At 44.0% G+C, this 15,746-nt stretch overlaps 1 protein-coding gene across 3 annotated transcripts in view; it reads right to left on the bottom strand.

Moving 5' to 3' along the window:
• Positions 1-272: 272 nt before the first annotated feature.
• LOC118309613 (protein kinase C delta type) overlaps positions 273-15,746 on the bottom strand; it is a 21,534-nt gene continuing 6,060 nt past the window's right edge. For all 3 annotated transcript variants that reach the window (XM_035631953.2, XM_035631951.2, XM_035631952.2), the window contains exons 2-17: positions 10,517-10,647; positions 10,073-10,345; positions 7,430-7,601; positions 6,475-6,506; positions 6,295-6,380; positions 5,737-5,866; positions 5,539-5,639; positions 5,309-5,393; positions 4,989-5,116; positions 3,496-3,669; positions 3,205-3,296; positions 3,002-3,064; positions 2,714-2,852; positions 2,344-2,532; positions 2,075-2,203; positions 273-1,672 (exon numbers count right to left, since the gene is read on the bottom strand). In XM_035631953.2, coding sequence (XP_035487846.1) covers positions 1,514-1,672; positions 2,075-2,203; positions 2,344-2,532; positions 2,714-2,852; positions 3,002-3,064; positions 3,205-3,296; positions 3,496-3,669; positions 4,989-5,116; positions 5,309-5,393; positions 5,539-5,639; positions 5,737-5,866; positions 6,295-6,380; positions 6,475-6,506; positions 7,430-7,601; positions 10,073-10,345; positions 10,517-10,625 — 2,061 coding nt within the window. In that variant the 5' untranslated portion in view covers positions 10,626-10,647 and the 3' untranslated portion in view covers positions 273-1,513. The remainder of the gene's footprint in view (positions 1,673-2,074; positions 2,204-2,343; positions 2,533-2,713; positions 2,853-3,001; positions 3,065-3,204; positions 3,297-3,495; positions 3,670-4,988; positions 5,117-5,308; positions 5,394-5,538; positions 5,640-5,736; positions 5,867-6,294; positions 6,381-6,474; positions 6,507-7,429; positions 7,602-10,072; positions 10,346-10,516; positions 10,648-15,746) is intronic.

The following is a 15,746-nucleotide window of genomic DNA, read 5'->3' as shown; positions in this document are numbered from 1 at the left end:
AAAAGGAGAGAAGCAATAATATCACCTGGCCACTAGAGGGCAGTGAATCCCCACAGGGTCTTTCTCTCATCCCTCTGGCACTTGGGTGAAGTTTTTTGTGCCCTGACAGAACTTTCATCTTCTGCAGTCAGGTCAACACAGTAATGAATCCTCTGTGCAATGTGAGTGTTGACAACAGGCTTCATAGACATTTTTTTTTTTTACACATGAAGCCATATGACACACACGGTCACAACACAAAATTAATTCAAGTGGACGCGGGTAAACATGAATTTGGACTTTATAGTATATTTATTTATAATCAGATGTAAAAGATGAGGAGAGTAAAAAAAAAAAGAGGTACACCCTTAACTCAGAGACAGCTCGTGGTTACATACATACTAGTTTTACATAGACAGCACTGTTATTTTTCATGTTAAAAATCCTACATTCAAGTAATATAATACATTTCAAAGACCTCGTTTCCAGTGACATGCCCCTCCCCCTGCCCAACCCCAAATTATGTCCTTCTACACATCTAGATGTTCAGGTTTAGTACCACACCGTTGTTACAGCCCTTTCCAGTAAAGTCTGCCCAAGAGCCTGGGAAACGGACATGATGTACTGATCCATCGTGGATGTAACGCTATAGTTTGATGTACTGAGGTTTTGGTAGCACACAAAAAACAGAAATCTAAAAAATGGTTCTCAGACCCTCTGAGGGTATGTGTGTGCAGCCAGTGAGGGGGGAGGGGGGGACAGTTCCCCAATAAGATCACTTTAATTCAGAGGGATTTAGGCCCCCACACTCCCGGCTTTATGATACAATTCTTCCTATGATGCCTGGATAAAGTCAGGATCCAGCAGCAGACAATGTTGCCAGGCACAACAGCACCATTTGCATCTAAGAAAATATCTGCACACACACCCACCCACTAGTGTGCATGTGGTAACACACAAACACACACGCACACACACAGACAGATGGGATGCGCTAGGTGGCGTACAGTAGGCAATGCACACAGGATGAGAGTGAACACTGCATGACTTCTCCCGTCCTGCATGCACGATGCCAGGTGTGTGCATATTTGTACGACCAAATCAGGGACTGGTGCATGTGCCTGTGAATTCAAATTTAGAGAAATTCATTCAAATTCAGTACATTAGATTTAAGATGTGATCACAAGGGGAAAGGACAGAAAAGTAAGACAACAGAATGCATAAATGACAACCCCCCCAGTGTTGATTATGGTAACACTTCTTTAGAACCTCCCTTCATTTCCTAGAGCTTTACACTCTATTATTCACGTTTGACCACTGACACATGATTATTGCGTTGGACACCAGCCAACATCCAATCCAAGTATTATATCATTTCATCCTCTGATCGAGGAACAACACGAGTCATAGTCAAACCCAAATCGGTTCGTGTTCTTGTCATCCATCCAGTTGATAAGGTTAAGAGAAAAGAGCCAGAACCTGTTTCACAGTGCCAGGCTAAGACCATGTTCCCCGGGAAGCCAATTATGTTTGTTCATTTCCTTATCATTTGTTCAAGTTTGGGGTTGATGAAGGAAAAGCCAGCGAATGCCGCCGGGTCCATGGAGTCGATGAGGTTCTTGTCCGCGTGGGAGAGGCGAGGCTTCTCGCTCAGGAACTCTCGGTCAAAGTTGCTGCAGTCACTGGGGGATTTCTATGGGAGGTAGATCAGGGATTCCAGTTAGGTTGATATGACAAAGCCCACTGAAGTAATCAGAATCACAGATGAATGCAGTTATATTTTATACCGATGGAGCAATGCCTGCAAGCTAGTTCAGTCACACCATACACACTCTGGCTGTCTATTTAAGCTGCAAATATTTCCGATCTTTCCCTTCGCCTGTCAGTGCCTCCTGTTGTTTCAGCCCCACCACCACCCCAGCGTCCACTCGCCGACTTGGGCAGCGGGTTTAAGATGTTTAATCTCTATGAAATCACATCTGGGGCGAGTGAGGAGGTCGGTGTTCTGCTGCCATAACAAACAGAGTTGTCCGACTGAAATGGATTTCTGGTTTCCACATAAGTTGTTCAGAAAAACAAAACCATAGGCTCATACCACTTTGGGCTTGAAAGGGGGCTCCACTTGTCTCTTCTCCAGTGCTGGCCAGTTAATTGTTTTGAAGAAGGGGTGTGCATGGATGTCTCCCACCACGCCCAACCTGCGACTGGGATCTCGCTCAAACAGCTGAAACAATGACAGGAGATGGGCGATTTCACTCCATGAACAGCACAAAACAATTCCCTGTAATATTGTATTATGGAAAGGAGAAATAATCTGTTCATGTGTATGCTGTTTTTTGCTGCTTAATAACGTTACTTATTCACCAGTTCAAGCAGGTTCTTGGCCTCCTTGGTGATCCACCGAGGGTAGTGAGGGGTGTCCGACCTGATGGATTCAAACAGCTCGTCCTCATCGTCCCCTTGGTAAGGTGACTGACCGATCAGCATCTCATACACTAGCACACCGAAAGACCACCAGTCCACGGAGAAGGTGTACTTCTGTCCCAACAGGATCTGAGACGAGAGACAAGTTTTCACGAAAAACATCAGAAGTGCATAAGAAGAAGAAGAAGAAGGACATAAGGGAATGTCATCTATAGACACTGCCATGCCTCCTAACGGCCACAAGGTGGCATATACAAAAATCCTGGGCAAGATTTTACCAATGTGCAATCAGCCGAGTCTTAGGACGAACCTCTGGTGCAATGTAGTCCGGTGTTCCACAAAATGTTGTGGCTCTGGCCTCTCCAAACACGTTCTCTTTGCACATGCCAAAGTCGGCTATCTTAATGTGTCCATCCTTGTCCAGCATCACATTGTCCAGCTTCAAATCTCTACAGAAAGACACAGAAAGAGATACGTGCAGTGTTCAACCAGTTTTTGCACAGTGTATTCTGTTTAAAGTACTGTAGTCTGAAATCCAAAAAACGTTCAGTCAAAATAATATAGAGATCGCAGTCACGTCATGATTTTTGTCTCTTACCTGTAGATGATTCCTTTTGAGTGGAGGAACTGCAGTCCCACTACTATCTCAGCTGCATAGAATCTGAAGGTTGACATGTGTAAAACAAACCATTAAACGCCGTTTTATGGTTCTTAAAAGCCACAGGTACAGATCCTCATTTGTCAAAAATGACAACTGCCACATCGCAAATGGTTCCTGACACGGTATCCTAGTTTACTCACGTGGCTCTGTTCAGATCAAAGCGCCCTTTGTCTTGGATGTGGAACATCAGGTCGCCTCCATTCAAGTACTCCATCACAAAGAAGAGATGCTCCTGTGCAAGCAACACATTATTGTCAGCTCACTGTCGCAGACAAACGAGACGCGGGGAAAGAATGGATTGAGATAAGAGGGGCAGGCGGCGGGTGTGTGGGTCCTTATCAACAACAGGGAATTGTCACTCTTACCGCCATGGCCTAGAATGATTCCCTATCTGAGGAACATGCTTTTTAGGCCTTTCACAGTGCGCTTACTTTAGACTGGAATGTGGAGTAGAGGTGTGTGAGGAAGGGGTTATCCCAAGCGAGGGCCAGGACCCTCTTCTCCACCATGGTGCACTCCACGTCGTCATCCATGAGAACCACGTCCTTCTTCAGAGCCTTCACAGCAAAGTACTGCCCCTGCCCCTTCAGCTCTGCCAGCAGCACCTGGGGTGTCGGAGTCACAGTGTGAAGACTTCATCACAGCCGTTTCATGGAGTACAATCATATCAAAGCAAAATGAAAATGAAAATGAAGAACTAATATATATCTCCTTTTTCTGTTCTAATCAGCTCACAGGACAGTGCACTGTCGCCAGGCTACAACGGGCCAGGATATAAATTAACCTTCTCTACTTAGCTTCTCTGTTTTCCTGAAATAGGTCAGCCGCTATGGACTATATGATCTGTCAAATGCTGACTGGGATCTATATTGATGGAGTAACATAGTCCTAAAAAGCATCTCTCACCCAAGTGGATGAAGGAAGTAATTTAACCGGCAGTGGCGGAGGTATTGATCTGCTGAGGTATTGCTAGCCTACTTCATCTAAAATGTACGCCGCCATATTAGGGCTATTGTATGGAGAAAAAAAGAAGGTGAGGCCGGTAGTTCTGACCACCAGAATTTCTGAAACCAAAGTAGTAAATTTATCAGAAAAAAATTCTCAGGCAGGTGGTTGAGGGAAGCTGGGACTGGTGGAGATGAGCTGGTTACGGAGAGGTGCATTGTGTGGCGAGCGTGACAGGCAGAGAGTGGAATGGGCAAAAAGGCAAATTATTAAACCCATTCCCTGTAGATGTATTCAGCGATATCCTTGTATCTGTCCACTGCGTTGCAGTTCTTGATGCACCAAGTGTATTTTGTCATAATATGCATATACATCTTTTAAGTTATGGCCATAAACGTATGTTGCAAGGTCACAGTGACCTTGACCTTTGACCACCAAAATGTAATCAAATCATCCTTGAGTCCAAGTGAACCGGTCTACATACTTTTTTTTAGAGATATTGCGCTATCCATTAATATACGGACAAACCCAAAATGTATTACCTCCAGCTATGGCTATCAGCAACGCGGAGACATAAAAAATGTGGTCAAAGGAAGGACAGAGACAGACTTTCATGATGGAGTGCACTAAAACATGATGATGTGATTAGAATGTGTCTCTTGACGATTTGTGGCCTTCAGAGCCCACCGGTCTCAGTTTTCATCATTTCAAACATCCTCACATATTTGTTTCAGTAATGTCACTTCCAACGGTTCCGAACAGCCTCTAACATTTATGTCCATCCTAATGGCTCTTTTCGTGGTTACATTTGTACGGTTGCGTTAATGTACAAAGTAGAGAATTTCTTACTATGTATATACAAAAACACTGGGACGCACAGCTTTGTACAATGTTTAAAGCGTCTTCTATTTTTGTGTCTAAACGATCAGCTCATGTTAAATTTAGGAAAAGGTTCAGAGGTGGGGACCACGGGACATACCTTGCCAAAGCTGCCTTTGCCCAGCACCTTGTGGAACACCAGCTGATTCAGGGTGAGGTGTACCCGGGGAACTACAGGGGCCGCTGGGGCAGGGTTCACGCCCTCACCTGCGTTTCCATTGGCAGGTGCTTCACACAGAATAAATACATATGCAAACTTGAATGCAAAGATGTATGCAGACTCATACAACAATTAATAAAGATTTGAGATAAAAAGTATCAGTAACAATAGCACACCCATTTTACCCTTCAAGATAGACGTTGGATTTAAATCTAACTACTTTGCACTACGGTGTGTGTGCTACAGTGAACACATCTTACCACCAGGGTCCACTGTTGCACTTTGGATGTCTTGGTAGATCCCAGTGTCTGATGCGCTTACGTTATCAGACTTCTTCATAGATTTCTGAGGAAGAAAAAGGAAATGCCGAAGCCTTCATGACATTGTACAATTGATTCCTAACTTTTTTTTTTCAAACACTGACTAGCACAAAATGTGAACACAGTCAGCATTAAAAAATGTATTTTGCATGTTGTGTTACTGTGCTAACCTGGGAGACTTGAGACAGAGCCTCTGCCAGGAGTTTCTGGTTGATTCCGCAGAGATTGGCCACTTTCTTCTTACAGTTAGTATGCACGTTCATACCACAGTCTGTTCAGGAGGCGGGAAAATGAAATGTCAAGTTGGGAAAAGGGAGTACAATGGACGAGATAAGTGTCAGAGGCATAGCAGGTTACAGGAGACTCACCTTCACATTTCAGGCCCTGTTTGAACAGACCCCACAGCAGACTGCCACAGTGGTCACAGAAAGTGGGGCTCTTGTAGTTGTAGTACTTGAAGCGATGTGGCATGTCAATCTTGAAGCGCTCTTTCTGGAACTACAAGCACACAGAAACTATATGTGGGTCTGTATGGTATAGTTTTCAGATTTGTAGTATCTTTTACTTAGCAGGTCAGAGTCAAAATAAAATTCCACATTCAATATTTGAGCACATGTATCCATTGAATTCAATACTGAATTGAACATCATTGATAAACCTTTTTGGATCTGTATTCAGTTGCACTAAAGATTTAGAGCCTTGACTCGTGAAAAACAACACTGTGTTATTTATGTAAGGGATAACACAAAGATCAAATGAGTGATTAATGCACTATTTCATAACAGTGCTACGTCATAAAATAATAAAGCACCATGGCTGGGTAAAATTAATAAAAGATAACACTGTAAAGCAAAACTCAGTTCATCGTCGGCGTCAGATCCGAAAAAGTTTTGCATTCGCACTGGAGAACATTAACTTTTGCTCACCAGAGTGTCACGACTGTTGGCTGCTGTTCCAGTGCACCTGCCAATGATTTTTTCGATGCATTTCTTGTGGATTGCCGCATTGCATTCTGGGTGAAATTAACGATCAAATATGTGATGAATACAAAAGGGTAGAATGTGATGGAAACGCAGATAGCAGTTAAACAAACAACCAACACTCACGTCTGCACTTGTATCCTTGCTTGTTGAGGCCCCTGAGTGGGATAAAAGAAAACGAATGAAATGCTTGTAATGTGAGACATGAAGCAAAGAGGAGAAGAAACACTTGGCTGCTGATACCGTAGCAATACGCTCAAGATGCTTTTCATTACTGGGTTTGTGACAGTGACACAAAACCAGTATTGTATTGTAGCGTGTATATGATTTAGCAGGATAAAATGTTAAAGTTGACGGTCTCTCTTGTGCAAAAGCTTCTGAACTATATCTGAACTGTCGGCAAATTCTTTTCCAAAGAAATATTTAAGTATATAAATTAAAAAGAAAAGCACGAGAGACCAATTATCGAAGCTGGAAAAATCAATGATTCAGGGCTTTTACATTTGTTGTCAGCATAACTGGAAGATATCTTCTACATCTGAGATCATAAGACCAAATCTTGTAGGTATAAAAAAGCACAGGTGATACGCGGACACACACACGGGGGAGTTTGGCTCAAAGGTTAGTCCTGCTGACATAGTTGGAGCACAACATGACATCCGTGAGGGATTTCCCTCGACGGTGACTCATTCTTACAATAGCGACCCTGCTGTTGTTGCTACCATTACTAACCCCCCAGCACTGTTCCATGTCGGAAACGAGAAGTGTGACTAATTGGTCTTTTGAGAAAAACTCTTGGGGGGCCGGACTGATATATACAATAAGTAATGGCACAAAAGGTCTGGAATTATTAAAGCTGTGCCAGTGGCATCGTAATAAAAAGAAGAATGAGCTGCTAGGAACATTAGTGGCTTCTGGATGAGTCATGTCCAAACAGTAGCCTCTCCCTGGAATTCAAAGACACTTAACCGTCACAGTGAAAGAGGTATTCGATATGCTAACCAGCTGCAGTGCAGAAAAAACAACAGTGACACGGTCGTGACAGTCGCCACGTAACAAATGCAGAAGGCTGGCACCTCACCAGAGGAACTCTCTGCAGACAGAGCAGAAGGTGGGCTGGCCGAAGAAGGTGGCGGTGAACTCGTGGTTCTTGATGAGGTGAACCTTGGGCTGCTTGAAAGCTCCCCTCCTCCTGTTCAGGGTCGTGACTCCATCCTCGGCAGAGGAAACCTTCACGGATGGCTGCATAGCCGCTGAGGAGGCAAATCGACAGAAATGTAGAAATCAAACTGAGCTCCTGTATAATGTACTTTTGCTCAAATCTACAGACAAACGGTACAGTACAGGGTAAACTTTACAGCGATGTCTTATCCAAATCCCCTTTTCAATGACTTTTTAAATCAATTCAAATTTCATAAGGAATACAGTGAGGTGGGAGTCTGTTTATTAAGTTAACCACCCTGTTTTTCTTTGACAATCTAGCTGATATAATGATGATCATGCACTGTTAATGGCCTTTTAAAATGACATCACAGTGGGCATAATCATAAATAAGTCTTCGGCTTATATAGCTAGGGCTGCAACAAATGATTATTTTCATCATCGATTAATCTGTCGATTATCTTCTTGATTAATCGATTAGTGGTTTGGTACATGAAATGGTGAAAAATGTGGATCGTTTTTCCCAAACCCCAAGATGATCTTTTGTTTTGTCCTCACACCAAAGATATTCAGTTTACTGTCATATAGGAGCAAAAAAACCAGAAAACATTCACATTTAAGAAGCTGAATCATTTACTATAAAAACTGTGATAGTCAGAGTTGATTCTTGAGAGGATAGACGAGTTTCGTCTTCAGGAGGAAGATTGAATTCAGACACTTGGATTAGATGGTTCGCAGTTCAGACACTATTTATTACAGGCCTGGATCGAGACCCTCTGCATGTTGCGAGGAGGTTTCGATAATGAACAGAGCAACACAAGAGTTTATATATCTCACCATGAGCACACACAAATAAACAAACAAAGCCCAGGAGTATTTAGTTAGAGATTAGCTAGAGAAGGAGGCCACAGGCGCTGCTGGGAAATCAAGGGCAAACACAGAATAATGCCCTTTTGGAAAGCGGCTCCAGTTGACTCAAGTCAACAGGGTGGGGTCAAAAGTCATCCGGAGACACCGAAAAGAGGCGTGAGAGAGGTAAACAAAGAAAGCAGAAACTCTGGAAAAGATAGGGAGAGTAGGTGGGAGGATGGGAGGGAGGGATGGAGGGGTGAGAAAGAAGAACAATTCAAAAAAGGAGTAGCTTCAGAGAGACAACTGAGAGACCGGGGGGGGGGGGGGGGGAAGTGGGAAGAGTGATGAGGTGAGTGAGATCAACTTGTTTCCTCTCTGCCATTCTACAGGCCGATGTAGATGTTTGGACAGTGTGTCAGTGGGCCGAACCAAGAAAGTGGGAGAGAGAGAAAGAGAGAGAGAGGGCAGGGTGACGACAGACAGAGAAGGCAGACAGCGTTGGGGGCTGTTCACACATGCCTAAAAATACATCCATGCTGCTTTTCAGGAAACCCGTGGAGTGTGTAGGGAGGGAGCTGATGGTGGGAGTTAAGGAGCTCTTTCATAACAGTCAGACACACCTCCCTCTCACGACCCTCTCCGACCCGGAGGAGTGGCCCCCCCGTCTGCGCTACTCCCACACGAGAAAACTCTCCCTTAACAGAGCCAGTTTGTGAATCGCACCCAGTGCTCTCCACGTTGGCAGTGGGCTGGGTTCCCTGTCTGGGGTTCTAAGCTGGCAGCTGAATGCTGACAGTACCGCTGTGCCTCACTTGACAGCGGAAGTGAAAAAAAAAAAAAAGGTTTATTATATTTCAGATCAGTCTTCATTGAAAGCTTAACACAAGAGGGTAAAATAGAACTACTATAATATACTGTATGTGTGTTTGTTTGCCAAGGGCTAGAGTTCTTTAGTGTATTGTATCAGGAAAACTAGACTTCTTGTCATAAATGTTACACATCTATATTTATTGTCAGCCCTTAGGACAGATCTCTACATGACAAACTGTAGCTGTACATGGGTTAAATGCCCACACCCGTCGTCAGCTGAGGAGCTGAGTGCGAGGTCGACAGTTTATTGCATTTGGGCCAAAGGATGACAACTGCACTTCTGAGAGTTTGACAGTCACTCGGCCGCGGGCCGTGTGTGGAGAGTGAAGGGGGATATGAACATCAGAGGAGGATCTTTTCTGCCAGTAGGGGGCCTCACGTGTCAGCGCTGCAGGGTGCTGAGACTCTGGGGGTCTACAGCAGAACTATAGTGAAGGGAGGGGGCAGGAAAAGGAGGCGAGGGAGTGGGTTGTTCCCACAGCCGTCATTTATGGGACACTCCACTCGCTGGTGGTCCAGTGGTTAAGGTACCATGTTATCACTGCCCCGACCGGGAGAAATATGTGTTTTGATCACCTACTTACTTAAAATGATGGGTCCGACAAGAACTCATAATTTTCTGCCAAAGACGAAAAAGTGTTGATGGTTTAAAATAGGTTGGGTTTCGGTTGAGTCCTGAACGGGCAGATTATCTTTTTGAGTTTTCAACATTTAAACAACAAACATAAACGCAGTAAGTTATACTAATGGACGTTTTTGTGAACTACAATAATATTACAGAAAAGAAAGACTTAAGGTTTTAAACCAAATATTCAGAGGCCTTAAGAAGCAGAAGTTCTACCTGCATCAGTGTCCTCCAGGAAGAACTGCACAGCCATCTGGACCCTCCCTGAAGGATGAAGGTCCACCCAGAACTCTGTACGCCCGTTGTTTTTGGACTTCTTGCAGCGTTCTGCCAGCACAGACACGCCCACCGTGGCCTTGGCCAACGGCTCCTCCGTATTGTGCATGAGGACCATTTCTAGGACACGTCCCTCATAGATGTGAGCATCAAAAGTGGACTTCCACGTCGGATACATGGTGGGCTTCCTCTGGACCAGGGTCTTTCCTCGCTCTGTGTAAGAACATTGGGATCATTTTTTACATTTTCGTTCTCAGGATAGTCCCAGCACATGCATGGCTTTAACACCAAAGTACCTGGGATTAGTTTGCTCATGGGGTTTTGAGCCCAGCAGATGGTGACAGTTTAAACAATAAAAAACTGAAGATGTGTATATCTACATACCTGTGTTGACAGACTCCTTCATCTTGACGGCGCAGATGGGAGGGTCGGCCATAGAAGGCAGGACGCCCAAGTCATAAGCACTGAGAGAGATACGCAGGAAGGGCGCCATGGTGACCGCTCACCTAAGCCTCCTGGAACAGAGACACATTCACACTCAGTTTACACTCGCATTGCTCATGGTGGGCACTTCAAACAGGAAGCAGTTCACACCAGATGATTACAAGTCAGATTTTCCGCTAAGAGTCAGAGTCCTTGGATGGGAATGACAACGGTTTCCAGCTCAAGACAAAAGTTTGGAAACTACCTGCCAGCAATGATGGATGAGGGAACAAAGAGGTGATGCCCAACAGAGAGCAGGACGAGGGAACCAAACAGAGTGACAGAAAGTCAAAGAGATTGAAGGAAAGCCCCGGTGTTGATGGGGGAAAAAGATCAAACATGTAAACAGAGTGAAATATTTCAGGCCTTTTCTTGTTTTCCTTATGATGATTAGGGCTCACAGCTCATGAATGAATCCAGTATCTCAAAATGTTTGAATATTTCACAAGATCAATTCAAAAAAGGACTTATAAATATATCCTTTCGCACAAATTACTGCTTCAATGTGGCGTGGAGGAGGCGTTCAGCCTGTGGCACTGCCGAGGCGTTATTGAATCCCAGGTTGCTTTGATAGTCGCAGTTTTTTGTTGGGTCGGGTGTTTCTCGTCTTCCGCCTGACAACACCCCGTGTGTTCTCTATGGGGTTCATGTCAGGCGAGTTGTCTGGCCAATCATGCTCAGAAATAGCAATGGTCAGAAAAGCAGCTGTTAGTAGTTTTGGCACAGTGGGCAGGCGCTTAGTCCTGCTGGAAAAAGGAAATTGGCATCTCCATAAAGCTCGTCAGCAGACGGAAGCATGAAGTGCTCCAAACTCTCCCGGTAGACGGCTGCATTGACTTTGGACTTAATAAAACGCAGTGGACCAACACCGGCAGATGACATGGCACCTCAATTCATCACACACTGTGGAAACTTCAAACTGGACTTCCAAGCGACCTGGATTCTGTGCCTCTGCACTTTTCCTCCAGACACTTGATGAAATGCAAAATTGTAGTTTCATCAGAAACGGTCCGTTTCTTTCTCCATGAATATGCTGCGATACAGCGCTCAGAGAACAAACCAGCCCTTTCAGTGATGACCTTCTCTGGCTCTCCCTCCTTGTGGAGGGTGTCGATGACAGTATTGTGGACAACTGTCAAGTCAGCAGCCTCCCCCACTGAGCTAGACCAAGAGATACACAATATTTCTACATTGTGGATTTACTCAAACTAGAAATCTAAACATTCTTATATTTTGAGATTTTTTTGGGAGCTGTAGGCTCAAAATTTAAGTGCTTGAAAGGTTTTCTTATTGTGTATTGAGTTTAGGATATATTACATTCTCAGTTTCTTTGTCACCAAATTCAATTTTTTTAATATGCACCTGTACTGTATATCATAAAAGAACTGTCAAAACCTGGTGTGTGTGCACAAATGTGGACCACTTTTACTCTGGCAGAGGAGATACTGGCAGTCCTGTTTCTAAAGTGCATTGGTTAAATTATATTTCCTTTTTTAAGTTGGTAGTATGGGCTGATGCTCGGGGGCCTCTCCTCACAGACCGGGTGGCCATAGCACCTCTCTATATATTTTGGGATAATGTCACGCTAACAAATACGTGCTTGAAGACAAATTGTGAGGTATTATTATACATTTCTTGTTATATATTCTCAGATTAGTTTAGCATTCCTTGAAAATGAGGCTGTCCCATTAAAGGGAAAATTAAATTCTTCTACCGCTCCAAATGAAACAGAAAACACAACTTGCAGAAGTGTCCGTCTGCTTGCATCATGTAGGGCTGAATTGCTCCTCTGACACATTTGTTCACCGCTGCTCTCCACGTGTTCCCTCTACTTCCTCTTAACGTGCTTCTACAGGGGCTGGAACAACGGCTTTAATCTACCCAGCTGACCAGGCCCCCTCTGTACATCTTGGTGGTAGAGAATTAATAAGCGAACACACACTGAACATACATATATAAACACAACCGCGACACAGCTGTAAATTATGTTTATTCCCCAAAACAAGAAAATCAGCAGAAGCGGTGGAAACTTTCTTTGGGCAACTTCCCGTGGGAGGCAACATTCCTGCTTTGTATTACTGCAAATAGGCCCTGAGCTTTTTCTGCCAAATGTAAAATCATAAAATGTTTGAAATCTAATGCAGATAAGATACAATGGTCCAGTGTATCATGTAAGATTTAGTTCCAGTCGCATGAAGAACACATTTTTTGAAGGAGCAGTCAGAAACAGCATGACGCCACAGCGCCATCTGTAAGGTAGCACAAGGGGCAAACACTCGTCCCGTCTGTGTTTTCAGTACACAGTGTTCTCGGACAGTAAACTGTCTTATTGTGAAAAACCGCTACATAACGACACTTCCCTTCAAGGGGCCTTGTAACAACAGAGATTACAAAGGGTTACATTCTCTGAGCTTGGGTGCAGCCCCACATAAAGTAACTGGTTCGCTCTCTGAACCTGTGATGTTATCAAGACTGTTTCACACTGGAGTCACACAGATGCTACGTCACACACTTATCAGGGGAGGGTGTACTTAGCCTACATTCTAATTCCCAAAACCGCAAGAAAATCCCGCAGAATTCCTCCAAGAAATTCCACACAGCCGTTTCTTGTGAGCTTTTAAGTGCCTTTAACTTGATCTCTTGTGAAGCTTTGGTTTCTTGCTTCATTAACATAATCTCGGTTTAATAGTCCTTGCAGAAACATGACACGGCTGTGTTTCGAGGAAAAGACAGCATCTTATTCCAAATTCACAAAGCTGCTCTATGAAAATACTTTTCCGGGCGGTGATCTAAAATGCACAGAGAGATTTTCTTATGCTCGAGCATTAAAATGTACACGGAACAGGAATTAAGCACTGTAGTCTCCCTTTTTCTGCTTCAATAATGAATTACTCATAAGGAGACAAGTTTCGTTTGTGTTCTTGATTCTTTTCACACATGCTGAATACCTAATGAGGCCCTGAGTGATTGAACCAGTACGTGCCTGATATACAGTGTTAAATGTATTCCGCTCAGCCTATAAAAGGTAAACAACGGTAGAGGCCATTTTTAGTTCTGGTTGGATCCAGATGACATTTTTGTTCCGCCGAAAAACATTGTAAGGGCAGGATTTTGAAGAGAAAGCATTAGATTCTTCCACTGCTTTTCTGAAATCCCCATTGAGAACTTCTTAGCGGTACAATCCATTAGTGTATCCGCGCTAAGCAGATCTCACGTGTGTTTTTATGTGTATAATAACTCTGTTCAGCTGAACATAATTCTTGATAAGCTGACTCCCTCCGGATCTGCTGCATGTAGCCTGTGTTGGTCTATGAGAAAATGACCCTACATCTCACTGAATTAATAACGCCAGCAAACATTTGAAAGTTTACTGTCTCAATCTCTAGTTTCGAATCTTTTTCAATTAAGCAGGATGTTCATTTGGTAAATAATGGTCCCATTCAGAGTAGATAATGCGCTGTGTGCATTGGAGCGTGGATACCGTGTGATTGACAGCCAGTACCGTCCAATAGGTGCATGGTTGCAGGTGTGGGTGGGTGTGCAGTGGACGAGCTCTTAGTCAGACCCTCCATGCCCCGCTCCTGCAAATATGGTTGCTTCTGGTTTTAAAAAAACACAGAACAGCGCTGGCCAAAATGCTAAATTCACAAACTAATGCGTGATGTCTCATGGTGGCAACTTGGAAGTTAATCGGTGGCCAGAAAACAGGTAAGAAAATGTTAACAATTCGATTTAAAGTTAAAGTGGCTAAAGCAAAATGGTATGTGACCAGTTTTTCGACTTGAATTCTTTGGACAGACTCAAAACTGTCTCACTCCTAGTGTCTAAGCATGTGGACTGTGCAGCAACAGAAATTGTAAATACAATATGTTAGCTTCATCTTCAGGTAGGTGTGTTTTGGATATGCATTTCCCAGCTGTCCACTTCTCAGCAGTGTCTCCACTTGTGGGACCCTGCGAGGCAGACCACGATCGGAAAGAGGATCTAAACAAGCAACCATTTCTGGATGAGGTCAGGAGGGTCGAGGAAAGAGCTCTCATTATATGACCCACGCGTGCATATACACAGACAGGCACACGTACAAAAACAATAGAATCAGTGTCTGGCTGAGTTTTGAAACATGCAAACGCATTTCAAAGGATATAGACATTTTTATAGCCTGTTTTCTCTCTGCTTCTCACACACACACTCACTTGTGTACACACATGCAAAGAAGCTGCTACATAGAAAGGGGAACCTTGTTTCCCCAGAGAGTGTGGAAAAAATGAGCACATGCAATTGGGGGGGGGGGGGGGGGGGGGGGGTGGTAGAGGAAAAGAGCAAGAGAGAGAGGGAAAGTAAAAATAAGGCGAAAAAGGGAGAAATAGGACTCAAGGAGGGAACCAGATCAGCCTGCACCGGATCATTCAGCCACAGACAAGTAAACTTCCAGCAAGATGACTGGGATCAAGAAGCTTTTTTAGTCTCTCCTGAGTCTGCCTTTAGATCCGGTCCTCGCCTGAATGGTCTGCACAGAGCCAGTGTACGTAAAGCTGGACTCCCTGCCAGTGTAGGCGCTAACTTTCCAGAGCACCAAATAATCCATAAATTATACACCAACCGGAATATGGCACAGTATGTGGAAACCATGACAACAAGAAGAAATAAGTAACCAGAGCATGCTATTAAATGCCACTTGACCTTCACATGAACATCTCTGCTACACATCATAATAGTTTCAGGAGTGCTAGAACTATATGCTAAACTATTTATTTCTGCAATTTGCTTGAAAAATATGTAGATCGACATCTAAAGTAAATTTCACCTTTAGCGACGCGACAAATCTTCCAGTACCATTGCTGCGACAAACAGCACAGTAGTGCAGGCGGAGATGTCAACAAAAGATAGAGATTGTCATAGTCAGTCTAATCGATGCATCCAAAACGAGTCAGAGGTTTGGTATGCATGCAGTGCACCGAATCAGAAGAGATGTAATTTCCTGGAGTAGGTGATCGAGCTGGTCGAGCAGGTTGGGGAGCTCCCGCGTGGCAGCCGTTAATCAGCATGTCTGAACAAAGACAGGCGCAATCGCACAGAGAATGACAGCCACAGTCGTCTGCGAATCAATAGAAGAGATGTTTTATTAACCCTG

Source organism: Scophthalmus maximus, chromosome 6 (assembly GCF_022379125.1).
Source record: "Scophthalmus maximus strain ysfricsl-2021 chromosome 6, ASM2237912v1, whole genome shotgun sequence".
Classification (NCBI taxonomy): domain Eukaryota; kingdom Metazoa; phylum Chordata; class Actinopteri; order Pleuronectiformes; family Scophthalmidae; genus Scophthalmus; species Scophthalmus maximus.
The sequence above is the reverse complement of the archived record's forward strand: the minus strand, read 5'-3'. Positions and strand labels throughout refer to the sequence as shown.